The sequence below is a fragment of the Bubalus kerabau genome, chromosome 10 (assembly GCF_029407905.1).
Source record: "Bubalus kerabau isolate K-KA32 ecotype Philippines breed swamp buffalo chromosome 10, PCC_UOA_SB_1v2, whole genome shotgun sequence".
Taxonomy (NCBI): Eukaryota; Metazoa; Chordata; class Mammalia; order Artiodactyla; family Bovidae; genus Bubalus; species Bubalus kerabau.
This window is the reverse complement of record NC_073633.1, coordinates 51,249,024-51,273,610: the sequence shown is the minus strand read 5'-3', so window position 1 is coordinate 51,273,610 and position 24,587 is coordinate 51,249,024. Positions and strand designations below refer to the sequence as shown.

Here is a 24,587-nt window from a genome sequence, read left to right as displayed (position 1 = left end):
AAAAGATGTGCTTTTCATTATAGGGGACTGGAATGCAAAAGTAGGAAGTCGAGAAACACCTGGAGTAACAGGCAAATTTGGCCTTGGAATACGGAATAAAGCAGGGCAAAGACTAATAGAGTTTTGCCAAGAAAATGCACTGGTCATAACAAACACCCTCTTCCAACAACACCGAAATCAGACTGATTATATTCTTTGCAGCCAAAGATGGAGAAGCTCTATACAGTCAGCAAAAACAAGACCAGGAGCTGACTGTGGCTCAGACCATGAACTCCTTATTGCCAAATTCAGACTTAAATTGAAGAAAGTAGGGAAAACCACTAGACCATTCAGGTATGACCTAAATCAAATCCCTTATGATTATACAGTGGAAGTGAGGAATAGATTTAAGGGACTAGATCTGATAGATAAGAGTGCCTGATGAACTATGGAATGAGGTTCGTGACACTGTACAGGAGACAGGGATCAAGACCATTCCCATGGAAAAGAAATGCAAAAAAGCAAAATGGCTGTCTGGGAAGGCCTTACAAATAGCTGTGAAAAGAAGAGAAGCGAAAAGCAAAGGAGAAAAGGAAAGAGAGAAACATCTGAATGCAGAGTTCCAAAAAATAGCAAGAAGAGATAAGAAAGCCTTCTTCAGTGATCAATGCAAAGAAATAGAGAAAAACAACAGAATGGGAAAGACTAGAGATCTCTTCAAGAAAATCAGAGATACCAAAGGAACATTTCATGCAAAGATGGGCTCGATAAAGGACAGAAATGGTATGGACCTAACAGAAGCAGAAGATATTAAGAAGAGATGGCAAGAATACACAGAAGAACTGTACAAAAAAGATCTTCACGACCCAGATAATCACGATGGTGTGATCACTTGAAAATACTGGCTTTTATACAGTTTGAGGTTGGAGCCAAGACTCATTTTTTTGCTGAAGTGAATAAACTATGACCTAGCCCAAGTTACTGAAAAGATTATCCTTTCCTCATTGCTCTGCAATGTAAGCACTGTCATAAATTAAATTATAAATCAAATGTTAATCTACATGTATGAGTCAGTTTCTGAAGTTCGTTTTCCATAGACCAAACTGTCTATATTCTTGAGCCAACATCATATAGTCTCATCTAAATTTTCAGTTTCTTTCAGGGTCCTTCGGTCTTCACTGATTTACTGTTAAATATCCCTACTTAATCATTTCTTAAATGGATGTCTTTTAAGTATTCTTGGTTCTCTTCCGTTTTTTAACATTACACTCCACAGTATGAACACAGCAGGGGCCTCCACAATACACAGGCTGACTTAGCTATACAGTTGGTAAACTCTGCAGAAAAATTCACTCAACCTTCTAGTTTTACCCTACACCAAATGGATCAATGGTCTTAGTTTCCCATTTCAGATAATCAAATGCTCGCAGTTTACTCAGTTCTTATAACGGCAATATTTTCTGCCTAAAAAGACCCAAACGTTAATTGAACAACTGACTGACTGACTGACTGAATGAATAATAATGATGACTATTGTCTAATTTCTTTCATTCAACAGTAGTTATTCAAGTTTCTCAAACTTCTATTTCTTCTTCCCAAACAATACCAGACTCCTTCCTGTCCAATATGTACAAGAAGTTAACTTAGCATTTTTTGACACAAAATAACACTTACCTGACTGAGAGAAGAGACAGAGCTCTCATGACCATGGTTCTGGCCAGAAGAACCTGAGCAGCAGCCGTCACTCTCCTTAAAGCAACCACTCGGTCATGAGGATTTGCTAAGGCAGCTGCCTGTTCACCCAATGTTATTCTCCCAGAGGAACTCTTTTCTACAGAGCCATGGCAACCTGAAAAACGTAAGATTTTGCTCAGTTTTCAAGAATGTAAGGAAAAAAATAGCCAAACTACTGAAAAATTTTCCTAGGTAGCTAGGTTCTAGGCTACTAGGAAATAAAGCAAATCAGTGTATTTTGCTCATCCATAAAACTGTTATATAGAAGATGGTTTGAGAGAAACAGATATTTCTAAGTCAATAATTTATTATAGGAAAAATATGATTCTTACATTTTTTGGTTTTATTTTTGCTCATGTATCACTTCCACTGATATTAACACATAGAAAAAATAGTTTTAAAAATATGCTTTGAGTACATATTCACCCAAATTAAAAAATACTATAAAATAGTTTTCGTTTCCAGGTTTCTCTTAACACAAAGTTAAAAAAAAAAAAACTTTGCATTTTATAAATTCTTTTTATCACTTGAATATTTTATAAAAACAAAAGAATCAGAAGTTAATATTACATTATACCTTCAAAACATTAGAATAATAAGGCAGAGGTTAATAATAATGAGTTCAATATTTTCTATCCCATCAACTGTCTTCAGCTGGCTAAAGATAGTTGATGGGATAGAAAATATTGAACTCGTTATTATTAACCTCTGCCTTATTATTTACTTTTCTAAGAAGCAAATTAATACAGACTCTATAAAATCCATGCCAATCAGCATTCCAAGTTTACCTATTTGCATCAGAGTCTCTTCCATACTGTTGGTTGCTGTTACCATTGCTACTGATGCTCCTAATGGATCACTGTCAGGGAACTGAACTGGTTCTGGTACAATGCGGCGGTCGTTTAAACCAAGAGGGCCAGCAAGTAATTCAAATTCTTCTTCACCTGTTAGCTTTTCATCTTCATCAACATCCAACATGTCCCAGTCTTCTGGAATTTATAAAGAAAGAAATGGATGGTATGTAAATATAAACACGACACAACCCTGCTGGCAATGGTTATTGTGAGATAGGTCTAAGATGCAGATGGACTGAAAGCCTAGTCAGTGCCCACAAAATAAAATATAGCACCATCTCCTGGTGATCCAACTAAACTGCACTCTGGAGGAACAGTGGGACTAAGGGAAAGAGAGTGACAGCAAATCCATTTAAACCAATAGCAAAATGGATTTGCTGTCACTCTCTTTCCCTTAGTCCCACTGTTCCTCCAGAGTGCAGTTTAGTTGGATCACCAGGAGATGGTGCTATATTTTATTTTGTGGGCACTGACTAGGCTTTACAGTTGGTAATGGAGGTTTCATCTAATAAAAAATATTGTTATGGGGCCAACAAAGAGTAACTGACCCTGTCCACGATCATTAGGAAATGAGTTATTCCAAATCAATGAATGCTCCAGATAAACTGATGCTCACTTCTTTAGTTTTTACTTCCCACAATTAGGATGAAAATTCAAAATGTATTAATACTTCATACTTAACCTACTTTGAAAAAATATACATGCCACACAGAAATTAACATCCTGTGGGAAAATATTAGAACCCAGGTCTTTTTCCCTTGACTTTTAAAACTAGGGCTATTGCTATCATACTATCTTGAACTTTTGGGGGGAAATTTAAGTTAACATGTACGTAAATACAGAGAAACATACGAAGGTTAAGTTTTAGTAACATGTTAAGTAGAAGGTATATACAAAAATACATGTGAAATAAAGAGGTTCTCAAAACAACTACCTTCATACACACTGTCCTGCTTGCCAATAAGATCTGGAGCTTGTCCTTTGTACCTGCACCAAACACAAAGAACACTGTGTTTTCATATAAAACAATTATTACTCCAAAGCGCAAATTATGTCATTAGGACATTTTAAAAGGTCATTAATAAAGCAACACAAAATAAAAAAGTATGTGTCATGTTATGGAAAGTGAAAGTGTTAGTTGCTCAATCATGTCCGACTCTTTGCAACCTCATAGACTGTAGCCCGCCAGGCTCCTCTGTCCATGGGATTCTCCAGGCAAGAATACTGGAGTGGGTTGCCGTTTCCTCCTCCAGGGGATCTTCCCAACTGAGTGATTGAAACTGGGTCTCCTGTGTCTCCTGCATTGGCAGGTGGGTTCTTTACCACTAGGCGCCACCTGGGAAGTCCCTTCATGTTATGGGCTAATGTAATAAAAACCAATGGTATGTAGGTGTTTACAAAATCAGTGACTATTTTATCAAATAACTGTGGAGGTTTCTGAGTGACCAACATAAATCTTTTTTCCCCCCAATTTATTTATTAATGAGCAAAAACCTTACTCATTAGCTATTAATTGCTATTTAGGAATATAAAGAAGTAATATTTTCATGGAAGCTCATTTAATCTAAATAGTCTATTTTTTTAATCAAGAAAAAAGATCTTAATCAAGATGTCAAAAATATGGTGAAAAAAAAAAACAAAGGAAAAAGAGGAACATAAGCCTCCTGAAGGTTAAAGCAAAGGTCCCACTCACAATTTGTTAACAAATTTAAGATTAATATAGTCAAACTCCAGTGAAGGACCTGAGACCATACCACTGTTCCCAGACTATAAACTGCCACCTCTGGCAGAAACTTGAATTCTTCCACTTCCCTCATCCCTGTATCTAAATTCAGCAATCACAGGACTTTATAAAGGAAAAAAGTAAAGTGAAATTGAAGTCGCTCAGTCGTGTCCGACTCTGTGCAACCCCGTGGACTGTAGCCCACCAGGCTCCTCCATCCATGGGATTCTCCAGACAAGAGTACTGGAGTGGTTTGCCATTTCAGGTAATTCTTCACATGAAGAAAACTACAATCCCCATGTCTTAATGAGAGATACTTTTATATACTTCAGTCAGAACGTCTGGATATCTACACAACTTCAAGGTACCTTTCAGAACTTGTTGCCTTGGATTTGGTCTTCAGGGCTAAGTACTTTTCCCTGCAGCTGCCACATAGCAGGTAGTATGGATTTCCACTCCCACATTCACCACCGAACCAGCCATCCACATAGGAGCCGTTGCTGCGATAGCCCTGGCGGTTTGCACTCCGCCCGCAGCCTGGGTGATTTCTCTTCATGTGCTGATTGAAGTTGACGACACTGCATTCACACAGCTCACACACCACCACTTCTTCCCTGTCTTCAGACTCACAAACATGCTGCACAAAATGATTTCATATCACATGATTAGTCCAATTAACACATAATTAAGAAGAGGTAAGTAGATCATTTATACTAAACTACTTGTTTACATATGCTGGAATATTTGCAAGATGTTCATCAAAGCTATAACAAATCAAAATTCAGATCACATGGTCTGAAGGTGTTCTTTGCCCCTTCCTCACACTAAGTGACAATAAAAGTAACTAACTATACTACTGAGAAAAAAATTATTAATACAAACAATCTGCCTCATCTCAATGATTTAAAATCCCTCCAATGAAAACTTTTATCTGATCATAACATGCATATCTATTTTCCGAATCTCTAAGAAGTCATTTAGATTAATTTATCTTATTAACTTGATATATGATCTTCCCTATAAAACTTACACTTGTGAACTTCTCAGTTTCCCTGCTACAAAAAGTGTAATGCTAAACAATATAAACATACAAACCCACCATGCACCCTGCCCTTTGATGGACGTATTTACAAGATCTAGGTGGCACTGGCTCCTAGAATGAGGCATTACAGTGATTAAATAGAACCTATGAAGGAGAAGAGCATGCATTCAACAGCAAGATAAGCACAGCAGCCATGTTAAATACCCAGCAGAGTTGATTGGGACCTGATGCTTATTTTGTAATCTATCTTTGATATTAGAATCAAATGATCACAATATGGCTCTATTCATCTAGTCTGGGGAGAGAAGCAATAAAATCGCACAGAGAAAGCAACAAGAGAGACTTTTTCTTATTAGTTTGTAGGTATCAAAGTAACCTCAAGTGTTAGAGCCCCAAACTTTAGGATGAGATGTCAGACTTTTCAGAGTGTTACAACTCTAGGCAAGGCTGTTATTAGTAAGCTGTATGAACAGGAGGGCAGGAAAATAAGTCAGAGCAGCCCCCGCTGCAGTCACACACACCCAGGTAGGCCAATCCAGTACCTCTGGGATCCACATTCCCAGAATATCATTGTCACTGGTCAGGTCTTGTCCAAACATAGCTTCCATCGCTTCATCATCAAGATCAATTTCCAATTCCTCATCTAAATTAAAGTCATACAACGCCCCTGGGTCTTGTTGCAAAGATATTCCTTCTCTCCGACTTTGATTCCTGTGGGCCTGCACAGAGCGGTATAACCCCGCTCAGAACAAAACAAGAAAGGCATTTTATTTGCATGTATAAAATAATTCTGAATATTTCGCCAGTTCTTAACTGCCGTACAATGCAGGTAAGAGCCTATCTCAGCTGACTTACTGGACTCCAGATCATAAACATAAAACTTTACCTATCATATGTGCTTCTTCTTCTGTGAAATGGGGATAATAGCATTCATACCTTGCACAGTTGCTGATAGGTTTAAATAAGATAGTCCGTGTAAAATATTTCATAAAGTTTGTTATACAGAAGAACACTCAGTAAATGTGGGCTGTCATTATCCTTTCCGTTTTTTAAAATCAGTCCCTTTCACTATATATTAAATATACATCCTATATGTTCTATGACAGTCTCAATGACTGTTCCTATAAACTACTGAATCATTATTTATGTTTTAAGAATTCAAGGATTAAACTCTGCTTTGACAAAAAGCATATTCTAGATTTCAGTTTGGAAAATATATTCCCTATAACTTACATTTCATATGCCAATAACATAATCCTCAAAATATTTACTAATGTAACGAAAAAATACATTTTTGCTTAGCCAGGGCCTTACCTAGTAGTAAAGCCCTGAAGTCCACAAAGTACATCAGAAAAACCAGTGCCTATTTGACACAGAACTCTTTCTAGTTCCTTCTCACCTGTGATATCTTAAACATGTATCTTCACTTCTTAAATTATGTTTCTTGAGGGCAGAGAGAGCATTTATGAAATTTCTCAATATCTACAAGTGACTACTATAGCCTTCTGCATCCAGAGGGAACTTAAAAACAAAGTTATGAATGTATGCTGTGATTTAAATTAAATAAAATTATATAAATGCATAGAAAGTAATATGCAAATAGTTGCTCTTTGAATGTGGAGGTACTGAATATTTAATATTATTAATCTACATCTTCTTTAATGTTGCTTATACATTGACTTTAAAATATAAACAAACTATATAATACTTTCATCAAGAGAAGGATGTGAAACATATACTTACCTGCTCTTGCTAGCAATGTTCGAGCAGCTAAATCAAACTTGTGCCTTCTTGTTACTGCTGAGCGACCCCTAGCCGGCGGTCCACTTCCAGAAGCTGCATTCTCTGCATGATCCAGATTATCAGCACTAAAAGTGCAAGTTTGAAAGCAATGCACATTTTAAAAAATCATCATGAACAGAAAACACAGGTACTAACTTGCTTGCAGTACATTTTCCTCCAAGTATTATCAAGAACAATATGTTTATGATAAAATTTTGAAATATATCTTTTGTGCTTGGCAAAGTTCCTAAGTTATAAATGTCATATTGCTCTGAGCAGTAATGTTATCTGATTTTGAAATATACCAACCATGAAATTATGCTTAATACAAGTTTAAATTCAAATGAGGTCAATAGCCTTAACTAAATCTTAAATGATTATATACTGAAAATCTGAAATGACTGGAAATCCTTGCCTTGGAACAACAAATATTTCAAAATAAGTTATGGAAATATTCACTGAGCTTGCCAGAAAAAGCCTGAAGATTAATATAAGATACAAGCCCCAATATGACTTCATGAACTAAAATGAAATGAAGATTTAAAGTCATAAGAAGTGCTGAATGAGGAGCATTTTAGAAAGAATTACAGAATATTTTATTACATTTTTTTTAGTTGCATGATAATTGCTTTACAATGTTATGTTGGTTTCTACATTTCTTTTTAGGCTAGGCATTATTACAGAAGTTGTTTTGCAACTTTAAAAAAGGGTGCATTGCATTGGATATTAAAAACTAAAGGTGAGATGAAAATATAAACCTATATTAAGAGACACAAAGATTTCTACTGAATCCATTTCTATTGGATGCATTAAATCAATTAGATAAAAATGAACATTCTAGTTATTTAACATATAATAAAATTATTTTATCAACATGTTTATTTCAGAATAAACATTTTAGTTTTTAGTTGTTCTTTTCAGCAACTTTATATTAAAATTATTTCCTTATTTTCATAAAAATATCATTCAAGTCAAAACCTGTCATGTCATTTTCACCCTTCACAAAAACATAAACTTATAACTGAAATGCCCATCTTTTCATATATCTCTACTTAACAACCTTATACATTGGAAGCACCTATGAAGGGACATAAGTGGGGCTCTTGAGGCACCATTTATAACACATGGAAAAGGAATATGGAAATTGGAATTTCACCTTTCACTAAAGCCTTCCTCCATTTCAGCAGCATCAGCTGACGGTATGTCTCCTGGTGATTGCAAATAACAGGGATCATTTGACTTCCCACCACTGCCTGCAACTGCTGCTCCGTGCCTTGAGTCTGCTGTGCTGCCTGACTGGGGCTCTTCCTCATCCTCATGCCCAGGGTGCTCTATCATCCACATGGCAAGGACGGTTATGTTCTGGGCATCAGCCTCGCCTCGAGCACCTGAACGGGTGGAAAAAAGGTCTAATATTGACTTTGGGCAAAATAATTATTCCTGCTATCAGTTTAAGAGTGCCTGCTATGATGCAACTGTAATTAAATCTTGTATTAAAAATTTTATCAAGCTTTATGGCCTCTTAAAAAACATATCACCCTTAATAAAGATCATGTTTCTCATATCTGCATATATTGATACTTAAAAAGTTACAGTACCTGTGGCTTCCATGGCTTTCGAAATCTGCCGGAGAGAGAACCCCATTTCTAACAAGGGTACTGCAATCGCTGGAGGAGGAGGAGAAGTTGAAAGTCTACTGCTTGGGTCTGACAAGGCTGAAACAAAAGAAACAGAGGTAAAGTCCTAAATATCACTATATAGCATGAGTAAAAAGTGTTCCTTTAGTGACCATAATTCCCAATTTTCTTAATACTGTCTACATTTAATGAAATGTTAAAGAATTCACTAATTGAATGTGATTACAGTTTTTCTTAAAGATAAACCAGCTATTATGAAATAAACTTGCTGAAAACAATGGTTAATATTTTCTTTTTTAAAAGTTTCCTATTTACAAAAAGTTTTTAATTTTACAGAAATTTTACAGAACAGTACAAAAAATTCTTTTACCCTGAACTACTGGAGAATAAGTAAAAGACATAATGCTCCATCTTCCCTGAATATACTAATACATCACTCCTACAAATAATAACTTTCTCCTGCATAACCACAATGCAACTATCTAGTCAGGAAATTCACAATTATCATCTAATCCAGATTCTAGTTTCAAGGAAAGTCTTGATGTTTTTTACAGCAAAGGATCCAATCCAGGATAATCTTTACATTTAATTTTTCATGTCTCTTCAGCCTCCGATATTTAGAAGATTCCAGGCCAGTTACAGGGTAGAAAGTCCCTCAATCTGGTGTCTGCTATTTCCTCATGATTAGATTCAGGTTGTGCTTTTTGCAGGAGTATCACAGAACTGAAGTTGCCTTCTTACTGCATTCTATTAGATGGTCCATGATTTTATTTTGTCTCATTACTGATGATGGAACTTTGATTACTTGAGTTAAGCTGGTATCTGCCAGGTTTCTCCACTGTAAAATTAACTCTTTCTTTTCCTTTGTAATTAATAAGTATTTGTGGAGAAAAAACTATGAGACTATGTAAATATCTGATTCTTCATCAAAGTTTCACTCAGCATTTATGTTGGGGCTTCCCTGGTGGCTCAGACTGTAAAGAATCCACCTGCAATGCTAGAGACCCAGGTTTGTTCCCTGGGTCAGGAAGATCCCCTAGAGAAGGGATTGACTACCCACTCCAGTATTCTTGCCTGGAGAATCCCATGGACAGAGGAGCCTGGTGGGCCCAGTCCATGGGGTTGCAGAGTCAGACGAGACTGAGTGACTAACACTTCCACTTTCGTTTATGTTTCAGTTCAGTTCAGTTCAGTCGCTCATTCGTGTCGGGCTCTTTGCGACCCCATGAATCGCAGCACGCCAGGCCTCCCTGTCCATCACCAACTCCCAGAGTTCACTCAGACTCACGTCCATTGAGTCGGTGATGTCATCCAGCCATCTCATCCTCTGTGGTCCCCTTCTCCTCCTGACCCCAATCCCTCCCAGAATCAGGGTCTTTTCCAATGAGTCAACTCTTCGCATGAGGTGGCCAAAGTACTGGAGTTTCAGCTTTAGCATCAGTCCTTCCAAAGAAATCCCAGGGCTGATCTCCTTCAGAATGGACTGGTTGGATCTCCATGCAGTCCAAGGGACTCTCAAGAGTCTTCTCCAACACCACAGTTCAAAAGCATTAGTTCTTCGGCACTCAGCTTTCTTCACAGTCCAACTCGTTTATGTTTACTGGCTGAATTAATTAACACTATGATAGCTGACAAATGATGGTATTTTAAAGTCCATCAGTGCTTTCAGATTCATCAGTTGGTACTCCACTCTAAAGCAAAGCTCCTCCTTTTTCATATGGTTATAGATTCTTATTGCATTCAAGAGTTATTATCTGTTATTGTAATTATTGTTTTTTATGTCTCAAATCTCCCAGATTTGGCCAGTGGATGCCCTTCCATTCTAATTTATATGTCCTTCAGGCCTGTGTCCATCATTCTCTGAGTATTTCACCACTTTGTGGCACAAGCCATTCTACACTCATCTCATACTCAGACCTGAAGTGCCACTTCTCTCAGAAGATCAAGGTTTCTTTTAATAGAGAACAGTATTTAGAAGATAGGATTTTGGCACTAGGTGTGTGTACTGCTATTGAAGCATCACTGCTCCAAGGCTCTCTCAGTGGACAGTTGCCAGCGGAGGCCCTCTTCAACCTACATGGCTCTGACACCTAGTGCCAGACTGTGAGGACACTTCCTCACCCCACCTGGACTCAAAAAGCTCAATGCCAGGCCACTCCACACACAGAAGTTTTCTTCACCCAAACCTGGCTCTGACAACCCACTCTGGGCTACCATGCCACACACCTCCCTTACCCTGCTGGCATGAATGCCTACCTAGATTGGCCTCACTTAATGGCTTTTGAATTGGATTAGTAAGGAAGAAGGGAAGGAGAGAAGACTATCATTCTTATTTTTGCTTAGAAAAAAAGTCATTACTGCTACAGTGGTGATAGCCCTGATGTATCTGTTGAAGTTCACCTTCTTGCCATGAAAGAGTAACAAAGGCTAGATTTACCCTTACCTTAAGCAACTAAAAAAAAAGACAAAAATTATCAAACAGTCTGCAGATGGATGATAGGCAGTGTGGGGCGGTAATCCTGAAAGAAGGGAATCAAATGAGGCAAGGTATAAAATTGCATTAGCTTATGGCCTGGAAAAAATTTCCAAACCTTCAGGTCAGGGAAGGTAAATTCAAGCTACACTTAGGGGTCTCTCTGAATGGTGGAGACAAAGTACAGATTCAAAGGTGGCTAGAATTAACAGGGTAGGATACCAGACACCAGGGTAGGATACTCTTTTCATCTGTATGAAAAGAAGAGAGACCTATACAGAGAACTCCAGAAATGTGCAGAGGGTCCTCGTCACCTCAAGCCTTCAGCTGATGCTAATACAACAACTATCCAAAGCCAGGGAAAGAGTCACCCAAGAAGCAGCAGGCAGAACAATCCTTAGAGCTCATATAAGGTTGGGAAGCATCTGTGTTACAACAAGCCAGAATGAAAAAAAACTTTGTAATAAGGCATAAAGCACTGGATAGAATACTAAACAAACTGAAGGTTGTCCTGGTCCCACCTAACAAAGCTTAAAAGGAAGTCTTGAAAGAATCCAGTTGTTTTCAAGTTACTTAACTGTATTCTAGAACAAAGTTAAAGTACAATTACAAAAGTACAGAATATCCAGCACTCAACTAGGTAAAATTCACAATGTCTGGTATCCAATAAAAAGTTACCAAACATGCAAAGAATCAAGAAAGTACAATTCAAAATGAAGAGATAAATTAGTTACTAGAAACAGACCTATAAATGAGAGAATTGATAAATTAAGTACAAGATATTAAAACAGATACCATAAATACAGTTGACTCTCATTTGTAGATTCCATATCTGCCAATAATTTACTCATTAAAATTGATTTATAACTCCAAAATCAATACTCATGGCACTTTCAGAGTCATTCACATGCACAGGATGACCAAAAGATTCAGTCTCCTGATGCATTTATTTCCAGCTAAGGTCAAACAAGGTGATGCTGTGTATTCTTGTTTCAGTTTTCAGACTATAACAAGTATCCTTTTCATGTCATTTAGTGTACTTTTTTTTTGCATGTTTTGTACTTTTTGTTGGTGATTTCATTGTTTAAAATAGCCTCCAAGTGTAGCATTGAAATGCTGTCTGGTGTTCCTAAGTGCAAGAAGGCTACAATGTGCCTTACGGAGAAAATATATGTTAAGCTTCACAAAGGCATGAGTTAATAGTGCTCCTAGCCATGAGTTCAATGCTAATGAATCAATAATACATTATATTAAATATGGTGTCTTTAAATTGAAACACACATAAAATAAGATTTATTTTGATCAGTTGACAGAGTGTGATCAGAAGCTCGCAAAAAACTAGCCCTGTATTTTCACCAGGAATAGTGGTTCCATTTTTGCTAATTCTGTGTTCACAGAACATAACTGTTCTAATAATGAGAACTGTTATTCCATGTATTCCATAAGGCAGAGGAAAGACTGAGTATGTTAAACAGACATGGAAAAAAAAAATACACAAAAACTTCTAGAAAACTACAATATGAAGGGAAAAACACACGGAATTTCCCAAGACCTTTGGGTGCTTCCCTGGTGGCTCATATGGTAAAGAATCTGCCTGCAATGCAGGTGACCCTGGGTTCAATCCCTGAGTCAGAAAGATACCCTGGAGAAAGGAATGGCTACCCACTCCAGGATTCTTGCCTGAGAATACCATGGACAGAAGAGTCTGGTGGGCTACGGTCCACAGGGCTGCAAAAAGTCGACATGACTGAGCAACTAAAACTCAAAATTTCTCTATAAAAAAGGCATAATTCAATCTACAGCTTCAAAACAGAGAAGACAGCTCAGTTTGATGAGGAAGATTCCCTTTAATTAAAAGCACTGTTTTACCAGAAAGAGACTCAAAGACTTAGAAAATGACCTTACAGTTGCCAAGAGGAAGGGACAAGTTAGAAAGTTTGGGATGTCACGTACACACTGCTATATTTAAAATGGATAACTAAAAAAAAAAAAAAAAAGGATAACTAACTTGGAGGACAAGATGGCAGAGGAGCAGGTGGACGTGGAGTACATCTCTCTCCACAGATACATCAGGAATATACCTTTAGACATAGAAGAGCATGCAGAACACCAGCTGAAAACAGATGGGAGTACCTGACCAGCTGAAAAGAATATATAGAACCATGCAAAACTCAGTAGGTTGAAGGAACTAGGGGGGAAAACAGGAGTGTTAGTAGGACTGGACCTGCCCTCAGTGGGTTGGGAGACTGAAGCAGGGGTCCCATCTCCACATCGGGGCAATTGTCTGAGTCAGAGAAGAAACATCTAAGGCTGAGAGTGAAACAGCTCATCTGTGGCAGCCTAAATGGAATGAGAATCAGACAGTCCTTGCCGCAGCCATACATAACCACGACAGGGATGCAGGTACCCTGGAAGGCGTGGAGGGTGGGAGCTGGAGTTTAGGGATTGTGGAGGAATGCCAGGGTGAGGGCTGCTATTGACTGCGGAGAGACGGATCGAGGGGAGGTGAGGGAGGAGATTGTGGTAGGAATTGCCTGTGGAGCAAAGCTGGGCAGCCATGGAAGCAAGGCGATACTGCTGAGTCACATGTAGGGGATGGAGCCATCACCATAGTCTCTTTCCCCCTTCACGCCAGCATGGGCAGCTGAACAACAGAAAGCTTGGCCCATTAAACGCCTGATACACTGAACTACAGAGTAGGACCCCACCCAGCATGCCCCTTTAAGTGCTTGACGTGCTGATCTACAGAGTAGGACCTCAGTCAGAAAGAGAAAGAGAAATATCATATTCTGATGCATATATATGGAATCTAGAAAAATGGTACTGAAGAATTTGTTCACAGGGCAGCAATGGAGAAACAGACATAGAGAATAGACTTATGGACATGGGGAGAAGGGAGGAGAGGGTGAGAAGTATGGCAAGAGTAACATGGAAACTTACATTACCATATGTAAAATAGAGAGCCAATGGGAATTTGCTGTGTGGCTCAGGAAACTCAAACAGGGGCTCTGTATCAACCTAGAGGGGTGGGAAGGCGAGGGAGATGATGGGGGTGGGGGGGGCTTCAAAAAGGGAGGGGATATATGTATACCTATGGCTGCTTCATGTTAACGTTTGCAGAAAACAACAAAATTCTGTAAAGCAATTATCCTTCAATAAAAAAATAAATTAAAAAAAAATAGGATAACCAACAAGGATCTACTGTATAGTACATGGAACTCTGCTCAATGCTATGTGGCAGCCTGGATGGGAGAGGGGTTTGGGGGAGAATGGATACATGTATATGTGTGGCTGAGTCCCTTCATTGTTCACCTGAAACTGTCACAACATTGTTAATCAGCTATACCCCAATACAAAACAAAAAGCTAAAAAACCACTGTTTTAGTGACGATAAAACACAATGCCCACATAATCAAGTCCCACCCACATGGAATGCCAAGGTCTGGGTGTCAAAGTGCATGACAGCACACGCACCTGTGCGGTTGGTTGGCCTTGCTGACTGGGAATCAGGAGAAGTTAAGCTCTGCCTTCTTCCTACTTCATCAGAAGGAGAGGTTGGTAATGATGATATTGGAGGAGTCTGTGCACGACGTGTGGGAAGCACAGTGGTAGTTGGGTAACTAGAGAACATTTGCCTTTAAGGAAACAATAATGGTTAGCATAGAAATCCAATTAGAAAATAATATATACATAACAATCTCCTTATAGAAATATGCAACCTGGAAAAACTACACAAGTTGGCTACAGTTTAACTGGGGAGAGGGAAGATAGACTCTGCAGTTTTAAAAATCATTATCTCATAGGATGCTTTTACTATAAAAGTAGTAATACCTTTTCATTTGTTCAAGCAAAATGAAAGTGACATGACAAGTAGGGAGAATACAGAAATCAGCAAAATAGATTTTAAAAAAATCTCTGCCTTCGTGGAGCTTTCCTTTAATTACAATACCAAGATGACAGGGGTATTTTGGTAGGCATATTGTAGTTAGACAATAAAGATAGATAACTTACAGTTACTTCAGATATATACATTTACTAGTAGCCATGAAAGTAGTCACATGGATTCAAAGTAATAGTCTATAGGTAAGTTATGGAAACAAAAGATAAGTGCCTAGTCACATAACACAAATGAGAAACAGTACTATGAATGTCAGGAGTGTAGAGGGGTAAAAGTACAGGAGAAGTAACCCCTCTCAGGCTAAGAAGGCAGACACTAGCTAAAGAATAAAGTCCAGGAAGATCCTCACTGACTGACTGCTCTTTAGATTTGCCGAACAGAACTAATGACAACTTTTTAAGCACCAAAAAAGCACTGTCAACCCAGTCAAGTAACTGTGATATGAAGAGGGCAGTTGTTCTCTGATTTTTCTCATGTTAAACGATGGTGAGCCAGGCGAGACAACTGCAACTCTACTAACACAGTCCCAGCCAATATGAGGTAAATGCAGACTAAAACGAAAGAAGGAGCCACAGGCCTGGTGAACGCCTCTGGGGGCAAGGGAGCATTATTTTACCATGGAATTCCATGCCTATGGAGTTTCAGGGCAACAAAGAGTTACAGTGCTACTGATCCTCTGTTGATGCCTTGAATTCTGTAACTGCCAGAAGGATTAAAACACATATTAAAATATCCTATCACTCTTCTTTTCCTCCTTTCTCAAATAGAAGTAACTCCTGGAGCTGTGTTACTTAAGAGAGACTAAGAGATAGCCAATGTGTGGGGACTGGCCACTGATATAGCTACTAGGATTAGCACTCCTTCTGCCTAAAACGAGAATAATAATTCTTATTCTGTGAGCTGAAGCTCACTGCATCAGAATCATGGAGACTTAATTCAAACGCAAACTAGGCACCACACTGGACCTACTGAATGTGACTTGCTGGGAGATAGGGCCCCAGAGCTTTAGAAAGCTTCCCAGATGGCTCTTGAGTACAACAAAATTTTACCATCATTACAATAACAACCACTCTCCTACTCTCTTAAGATGTCAGTCTACACACTGGAAATAATGAGCTGTCAATTAAGGGAAGGGGAGAAAGAAATAAGAAAAAGGGAAAATAATCATTCTGCTTCCCTTAATTTCATTTAAGCCCTAGTTAAAAGAGGTCACAAAACAGTCTCTCTCCAAGAATTTTCACTTAAAGGTTTTCATTTGGAAAAGAAAAAAAACAAAACAAAACACAAAGGTTTTCATTTTGTCTAAACCTCTGGCAAACTGAAGCAAAAAAGAAACAAACATTCTTTGGAATTTACAAGTCCACAAAATAGCATCATAAGACATGCTCTTTCATGTGAAGAGCAGATTTGGTTGATCTTTTCAGAAAGAATAAAAGTACACTTAAAGAATTATGCTTAAAAGGAAAATACCTGAGAAAAGAAAATTATTTTCCTGGAGTTAAGCTCTTTCTTGAGACTCTAATATTCAAAACACAGTATATACTTCTAAAAGAAAAAAATATTCAAAAGCCTAGCCAAAAAAAAAAAAAACCACATTATAAGGAGATAGAGTACTACAGTACCTGATTCTCAGTGGCACTGTTGATTAGATCTGGGACCACCACTAACTGGCTGTGAGACTTCAAGCAAGTTACTAAACTTCTGCGGGGGCATTTCCAACCTCAGTAAAATGAATTTGACTATATGATCTCAGGTTCCCTCTAGCTCTAGAATGCCTTGCCCTAGTTGGGCACATTCTTCATAAGAAAACAATCATGTGTTTAGAATCACAGGCATCAATACAGCAGACATTAAAGGTCAACTTCCCTACCTGAGAAGACTAAGGGGCATCACCCCTGGGGATTCAGACGCAGGCACCGTTTCTGTGTCAGTGACTGGAGTCGTGGCAGTTGTGGTGTCCTCCAGTGAGCTGCTCATAAAGGAAGTTGTACTTGAGGCTGATGGGCTGGTGGTAACTGGGGTCTGTGCCTGTTGGGCTTGGTCACTTTCCTCAGCTTGTTGATCAATCTCTATAAACCAAGGTTATAGTTAGACAGTAGTAAGGATTTTTTTTTTTAAGCAATGTGGAAATGGGAAACTTTTAATTTGGAAAGTTTCTAAGTATATTTCATAAGTATCAATTTCTGTGAAGGATTTACAGAAAAAAATGTTCTTCTATATATACATCCTTATATTCACTATTGTGGGGATTTCCAGGTAGCTCAGTGGTAAAGAATCCACCTGTCAATGCAGAAGATGCAAGAGACCCAGGTTTGATCCCTGGGTCAGGAAGATCCCCTGGAATAGGAAGTGGCAACACACTCCAGTATTCGTGCCTGGAAAACTGCATGGACAGAGGAGCCTGATGGGCAATAGTCCATGGTGCCACAAAGACACGACTGAACATACATTCATTACTGTCTCGTTATTATAGCCTCTTTGCTGACATTACTTTGCAGAAAAAGGTCTGTCTAGTCAAAACTATGGCCAGTAGTCCTGTAGGGATGTGAGAGTTGGACTATAAAGAAAGCTGAGCACCGAAGAATTGATGCTTTTGAACTGTGGTGTTGGAGAAGACTCTTGAGAGTCCCTTGGACTGCAAGGAGATCCAACCAGTCCATTCTGAAGGAAATCAGTCCTGAGCAGTCATTACAAGCACTGATGCTGAAGCTGAAGCTCCAAAACTTTGGTCACCTGATGCAAAGAACTGACTCATTGGAAAAGATCCTGATGCTGGCAAAGATTGAAGGCAGAAGAAGGGGACAACAGAGGATGAGATGGTTGGATGGCATCACCAACTCAATGGACATGAGTTTGAGCAAGCTCTGGGAGTTGGTGATGGACAGGGAGGCCTGGCATGCTGCAGTCCACGGGGTCACAAAGAGTCAGACACAACTAAGCAACTGAACTGAACTGCTTATAGCCTCTACAGACAATAACGTAACAAGCTCTTGTAATTACTCATTTCCTACTTGAGAGAAGGTACTCTTTCACTTATTCTTGCAAGATTTAACCAGAGGTTCTCTAAGGATCATTAAAACTGTTTCCTTAGCAGTTTGATTTTGATGTCTATCTTTAGTCTTCAAACAACAAAGAAGAAGATATGTAAATACAAGAATAAAAACCTAGACAGAAACTCCCAAGTTCTAAAAAAAGGACAATGGCTCACAAAATAAACTACTCTTAAGCGTTGTTGTTTTTTTTTTTCCCCATATGTTAAAATGTCAAAGCATTTGCAATTTTTTCTTATCTGGTAAGGGAACTTACAAATAAACATAATCAAGATAGCAGCTGTTACAAATAGCTAGCTAATTCTCTTTGGTTTGTGAAGTGACCAGCTACTTTTCATAATCATGATCATAACAACTTCTGTTTATATGCACCATACACATCTCTCTGCCTATTTACTATCTATGCTAAAGAAGGAAGAAGGGGAATAAGGGAAAATGAAAAAGCAGAGGAAGTGGGAGGGAAGGAAGGGGAAAAAAAAGGAAGCACCATGAAGGTAGGTGACTTTGTTTTGTTCACTGTTGACTCCCCAAAATTCAGAAGGGTACCTAGCACACTGTAGGTACTCAACAAATATTTACTGAATGAATTTCATTTTTATTCTCAGAACTCTTGTTATCCCCAAAGGTGAGGATAAAAGATAAACAAGGATTTTTACACACAATATACAGCCTATGAAAGTAGAAATTTTAGAAAGTCCTTTAAAATATCTCTGAAAGTTATCAGAATTATATATATATATATTGAATCAGACCAATAAATACATGAGTACCTTTTGTGGCATGAGTTAAATTTCAGTTTTACAAAATGTAATAATTATTAAGTTTCAATACTTCCATAAGTTAAAAATAAAAAATTATAGGTATAGGCACACCTCGGAGATTTCACTGCAATAAAGTGACTTTTTGATTTCCCAGTGCAGAAAAAATTATGTTTACACAATAGTCTATTGAGTGTGCAACAACATTATGTCTAAAAATCAAAACCAATGTATATAACTTAACTAAAAAATACTTCATTGTTAAAAAATGCTAACCATCATCTAAGCCTTCAGCAAATCACAGTAGCAACATTAAAGATCACTGATCACAGATCACCATAAGAAATACAGTAATGATGAAAAAGTCTGAAATGCTGTGAAAATTACCAAAATGTGACAGAGACACAAAGCAAGCAAATGCTGTGGAAAATGGCACTGAAAGACTTGCCTAACCCGGAGTTGCCACAAATCTTCAATGTGTAAAAAATGCAGTATCTGCAGAGTGCAATAAAAAGAGGTATGCCTGTAGACAGATGGTTATTAATATAAAGAAGCAGAAAGGAACTGTCTGCCTTGCAAAGGAAAAAACACTCTGAAAACTTTTTGGCCAAAAAAATTTATAAATCACTTACAGAATATATCACTTCTGACAATTATGAGTAACTTCAGCAGCACAAAGCAAAAATTTTTTCAAAATCAGATAACTTACCTTGCTTAATTTTTCCCCCAAATTGGTCTTCCAAAAGCCCATGGACCACTAATTTATAGATCATGGCTTGAGCTCGTTCCAGATCTGCTAATCCCAGTGCTCTCTTTATGGGTGACCGCATGACCGCTCGCTTCACCATGTGGCGCATCAAAAACTGAAGGGCTGCACGCATCTCCACGTCTTCATGAACAACTGGAGAGCTTGCACAGTCTGAGTTGTGGCCATTTTCAGCCAGAACTTTTGGTATCAGCAACAGTTCAGCATATTTACTACAGCCAAGAAGAGCACTGAGTGACTTCATAGCACCGAGGTAGAGATAGGACAGCTGGACTGCTCTGATTTCTGACTGGGCTATGTCATGGTTTTTGGACATGTGTTCATGATTTTTTCTTTTTCCTTCTGTTATCTGATGTTGGGATTCCACACCTGGCACTGCTGAATCTAAAGAAAATGAAGCTATTTCGTTTTCTGATTTGAAGCTTGTGGTACCCTTAACATCATCAGATGTTAAGCCCGTTCGTGTGTCCAAAGCAGATTCACCCTCAATTTTCTGTTCAACATCCCCTTTCTCCTCAGATTCATGTCGGTGTTTCTTTTCATGTCGCTTCGTGCTCTGTTTGCCCATGTCTTCATGAATGCCAGTCAGATATGTGAGGTCCAGCAACACAGAAGCTGTCAGGCCTCGAAATCGTGCCACGTCAAAAGGAAGTGGTTCACAGGGTTCCAGATTATACAATGGAGTATCACTAGGCGACCAAAAAGTTGGGAAGCTTTAATAAAGATCAGAATGACACAGGAAGAAGCAAGTGAGGGATAGACGAGAGGAAGGTATAGAAAATAATGTAGACAAAATAAGATGTATCAAAACAGAGAATAAACTACACAAACTAGAGAACTCATTACAAACAGAAAAATGAATCCATTATGAGAAAAATGGGGAGATGTGATGTTAAACTCAAAAGCAATGAGATGTTCCTGTGCCTTCAAATATGAATATTCATTATTATATGACCTAAGTCAGGGACTAGCAAAATTTCTATAAAGAGCCAAATAGTAAATATTTTAGGACTTGAAGGCCACATAGTCTCTGCTGCAACTTTTCAACCCTGACATCATTGTGTGAACGCAGTCACTGATATACCTGAATGAACGCTTGTGGCTATTTAAATTTAACAGGAGCTGGGCCAGGTGTGGTTTGCCAATCCCTAATGTAAGCTGTTCAGAAAGTTTGTACAATAAATCTAGCTTATTATATGGGTAATGGCCATTTAAAACCTATTCCAGATTAAGACTTTGTTTCATTCAGAAAAATGACCTTGTAGTCTTCAATAATTGCTTTCAATTTAGTTTAAGCAAAAAGATGACTACATATTTCCTAATATCCAGCAAGAATTTCCAAAAGTTTCAACATGCTATAACCATTAATAAAGAACTGGAATAGAAAGCTTTAGCAAGTATACAACGTTTGGTGGCATACGTTTGTTCTAATAATCTAAATTTTGGTTCCAGCTTAACCTACTCTTATTTTCTCTTTGGGTCATTTTTCTTATTAATATTTGTTTTAATTTAATCATTTTGCTTTATTGTTTGCATCTTAGTAAGGCAATGGCACCCCACTCCAGTACTCTTGCCTGGAAAATCCCATGGATGGAGGAGCCTGGTAGGCTGCAGTCCATGGGATCGCTAAGAGTCGGACACGACTGAGCGACTTCACTTTCACTTTTCACTTTCATGCATTGGAGAAGGAAATGGCAACCCACTCCAGTGTTCTTGCCTGGAGAACCCCAGGGACGGGGGAGCCTGGTGGGCTGCTGTCTATGGGGTCACACAGAGTTGGACATGACTGAAGTGACTTAGCAGCAGCAAGGCATCATAAATCCTTTCCAAAACAAAACAAAGAACTAAAGAAAAGGTAGATACTTTCACAAGTAAAATTTTCATTGTTTTCTTAGCCTGGAGTCCATTAATTCCTGAAATTGTGTGTAAACTCACGTGTTATTTTTCAGCTGAGAGGGTCCATAGCTATCATTACATTATATAATACTACCACCCCCAAAAAATACTGAAGAACCATTGTTTTTGATATTGTCCCATGTCATATTAATAAAGGAATCACTTTAAGCAGTACAATGAACAGTTACATATCATCATCAATAAATCCATGTTTTCAAATGATACAATTACGTCGTCATTAGTTAAGTAAGTCCCCTTATTGACTCAAATACTTAACATACTTCCTTTTAAACATATGAAGTTTCTATTTCACACAAATTCTACCTGATTCCAAACACATCTAACTGCTTTTAAGCACACAATTTGTGCCAAATAAACATAATTTTCATACCTATCAAAAATGTTGCACACTGAAGGTATAGAAATATATGCTTTAAAAAAAAGAATATTTAAAAACAACAGATAATACAAAACCTAATTTTAGTCACTGAAATGTTACCATCCTACATTCAAAGGCTTCCTATATAAAATGGAACTAAGAGATCTGCTGTCTGGCTTTTTTTCTGTCCCAATGTGTAATGGAAATGATTAAAAAGCAGGAAGTTAAATGAAAAACAGACAGAAGGATCCTACTTAATCTAAACTACTGAGGTTACCATTTTTTTTCACAAAACAAAGTAAAAACTATATATTTTACAAACTACTAGTATTCCAAGGAACACAAGTTTGGAATACCCCTTTAGGAAATCAATAGTACTCATACCCAGATGTACGAAAAATGTTATTTTAAAAAGTTAATTGGCAGCTCACCTAAAATACATAATTACTCACTGTCCATAGGCAATAGTACATTTCACCAATAAATATTCATTTGCTAACAGTGTAACTCAACAAATCATACCTGATGGTAATTTCTGCTTCATCCCATTGGACTTTGGCAGACGAGCTGCCCTCTTTGACCACTCCCAGCAGCGTGGCATGGCGCCCGGTTTGCTTGTGAACACACCGACCTCCAACTCTAAGACCAGCATCAACTCCTCCTATCACTGCCAGCACAGGCCACACCTCTAGGCAAAGGGTCCTCAGCTGCGGTTCTGACAGGTCAGCAAGGCCATGCCTACTGTGTTTACCTTTCTCTTCCTCTTTGTTTTCCTTTTCTTCTCTCATTTCATTTTCCTCTCGGCTTTGAACCGAGCGGCTTTTCTTTAGCTTCTGACCTGATTCTTTAATACATATCTTAATTTTGTGTAGCCTTTCCATCATTTTTTTGTTAATGCAGTAAGTCCAACGGTCTGTTCGATGAAGGATACGAATAAGCTGAATAGTGGCCTCTGCCAGCACTGCAGCTACTGGACTACAAATAGGATCTCCTGGAAGGAGGTCTCGTGGTGTGCCACGCATCTGCATATCACAAATTTTCACCTATAAAAGAAAAGAGGGTGGCAAATGTATGATTATTAATAGTTATCCTAAACTATTAATTCTATAAATCACAAAACTATAAATCTAGCACATGTAATCCAATGTGGAACTAGTATTTGGTCTCCTGATATATGTGTATTGTACTGTTGGCCCTCAATAAGAAATGAGCAAGTACTACAGCTCTACTAAAGTCAGGAGCAGTATGGTCCTGAGAAAGAAGTTACCCTGTCATTTAAACCTTCTGCAGCCTGTGAGTAGGAGTGCTGTTGTGGTCACTCAAAAGATAGGTACAGACCAAGGTGTATGTGATTCAATTTGCTGTGCTGTGCTTATTCGCTCAGGCGTGTCCAACTCTTTGTGACCCCATGGACTGTAGCTCCTCTGTCTGTGGGGATTCTTCAGGCAAGAATACTGGAGTGGGTTGCCATGCCTTCCTCCAGAGGATCTTCCCAACCCAGGGATCGAACCCAGGTCTCCCACACTGCAGGCGGATTCTTTACCGTCTGAGCTATCAGGGAAGCCTTAGTCCCCACTCTAAAAGTCTTGACTTCACTCTAATCCTTAAGACTCCAGAATAATAATGAGTCCTGGGACCATCTTATATTGTTTCAGAGGCACAAAGATAAACTCACAAGATTATAAAATTGGTCACACATTTCAAATAAGACATAGAGGTTAAAAGACGAGAAAGACCTGGGTTCAAATCTTAACTCTGTATAATCTTCAGAAATTATTTAATCTCTCTAAACCTCAGCTTTTTCATCTGGAAAAAAAACCTGACACTAATACCTCTATCTATCTCTTACTACATTAAAGATTAGACTATGCACATAAAATGCTTATCAGCACTTTGCTGTGTGCCAGACACACAGTAAATATTAAAAAAATATTAACTATTATTAGTATTGTTTCTATCAGATTCTGAAGTCAGAACTTAATTAATACAGAATTAATACCTAGTCAACACTTCTGGGTAGAATAAACTGATTGATATAAAACCTACCTAAGGTTAAATTAATTCCTTCAAGTTTCACAGATGTTACGGAGCAATAGGCCATCATTCTAACCAGAACATACTAAGAACCTGCTCTGGGCTGCAAGAATATCACCAGGGAAAGGGATAAAAAGGAAGTACTGGGGTACCTGTTTATTCATGTCCAATTCAGTTTTGTTGGCCAGCTGGTTCAAGAAGCAGTTCCACTATCTCATGAGTAGCTAGCTTGAAATTATACCTCCTTGAAAATTTTTTTAAATATATTTAAAAGGCCAGAATAAATTATACTTTCATGGTTAGAATTTACCAAATCTAGCATTTTCATCACAGATGTACGATATGTGAGACAGCTTGACATCTTCCTACTAAAAAATAACTAGAAATTCTGGAGACCAGACCTAGGCTATACTACATCCTCATGTAAAAGGATGGGGTAGAAAGCAAATCAATCCTCCCAGCGAGACCACAAAGAAGTTTCTCTCTGTGTGGGTTTTAGATTAGGAGGAAAAAAAGTTTTAGTGAGAGGGTATCACTTTAATACTGTTCTGAGGACTTAGGGTTCAAATTTACACCATCTAC

The 24,587-nt window shown here is 38.2% G+C and overlaps 1 protein-coding gene across 9 annotated transcripts in view; it reads right to left on the bottom strand.

The window, feature by feature from the left end:
- Positions 1–24,587, bottom strand: part of HERC1 (HECT and RLD domain containing E3 ubiquitin protein ligase family member 1) — a 214,073-nt gene that overhangs the window by 49,208 nt on the left and 140,278 nt on the right. For 6 of the 9 annotated variants that reach the window (XM_055537702.1, XM_055537694.1, XM_055537693.1 and 3 more), the window contains 12 exons: positions 22,494–23,014; positions 19,640–20,409; positions 16,993–17,191; positions 14,699–14,859; positions 8,713–8,829; positions 8,271–8,502; positions 7,076–7,200; positions 5,854–6,074; positions 4,659–4,927; positions 3,502–3,554; positions 2,502–2,702; positions 1,654–1,828 (listed from right to left, as the gene is read on the bottom strand). In XM_055537702.1, coding sequence (XP_055393677.1) covers positions 1,654–1,828; positions 2,502–2,702; positions 3,502–3,554; positions 4,659–4,927; positions 5,854–6,074; positions 7,076–7,200; positions 8,271–8,502; positions 8,713–8,829; positions 14,699–14,859; positions 16,993–17,191; positions 19,640–20,409; positions 22,494–23,014 — 3,044 coding nt within the window. The remainder of the gene's footprint in view (positions 1–1,653; positions 1,829–2,501; positions 2,703–3,501; positions 3,555–4,658; positions 4,928–5,853; positions 6,075–7,075; positions 7,201–8,270; positions 8,503–8,712; positions 8,830–14,698; positions 14,860–16,992; positions 17,192–19,639; positions 20,410–22,493; positions 23,015–24,587) is intronic. The other 3 variants (XM_055537697.1, XM_055537698.1, XM_055537701.1) reach the window with 3 other exon arrangements.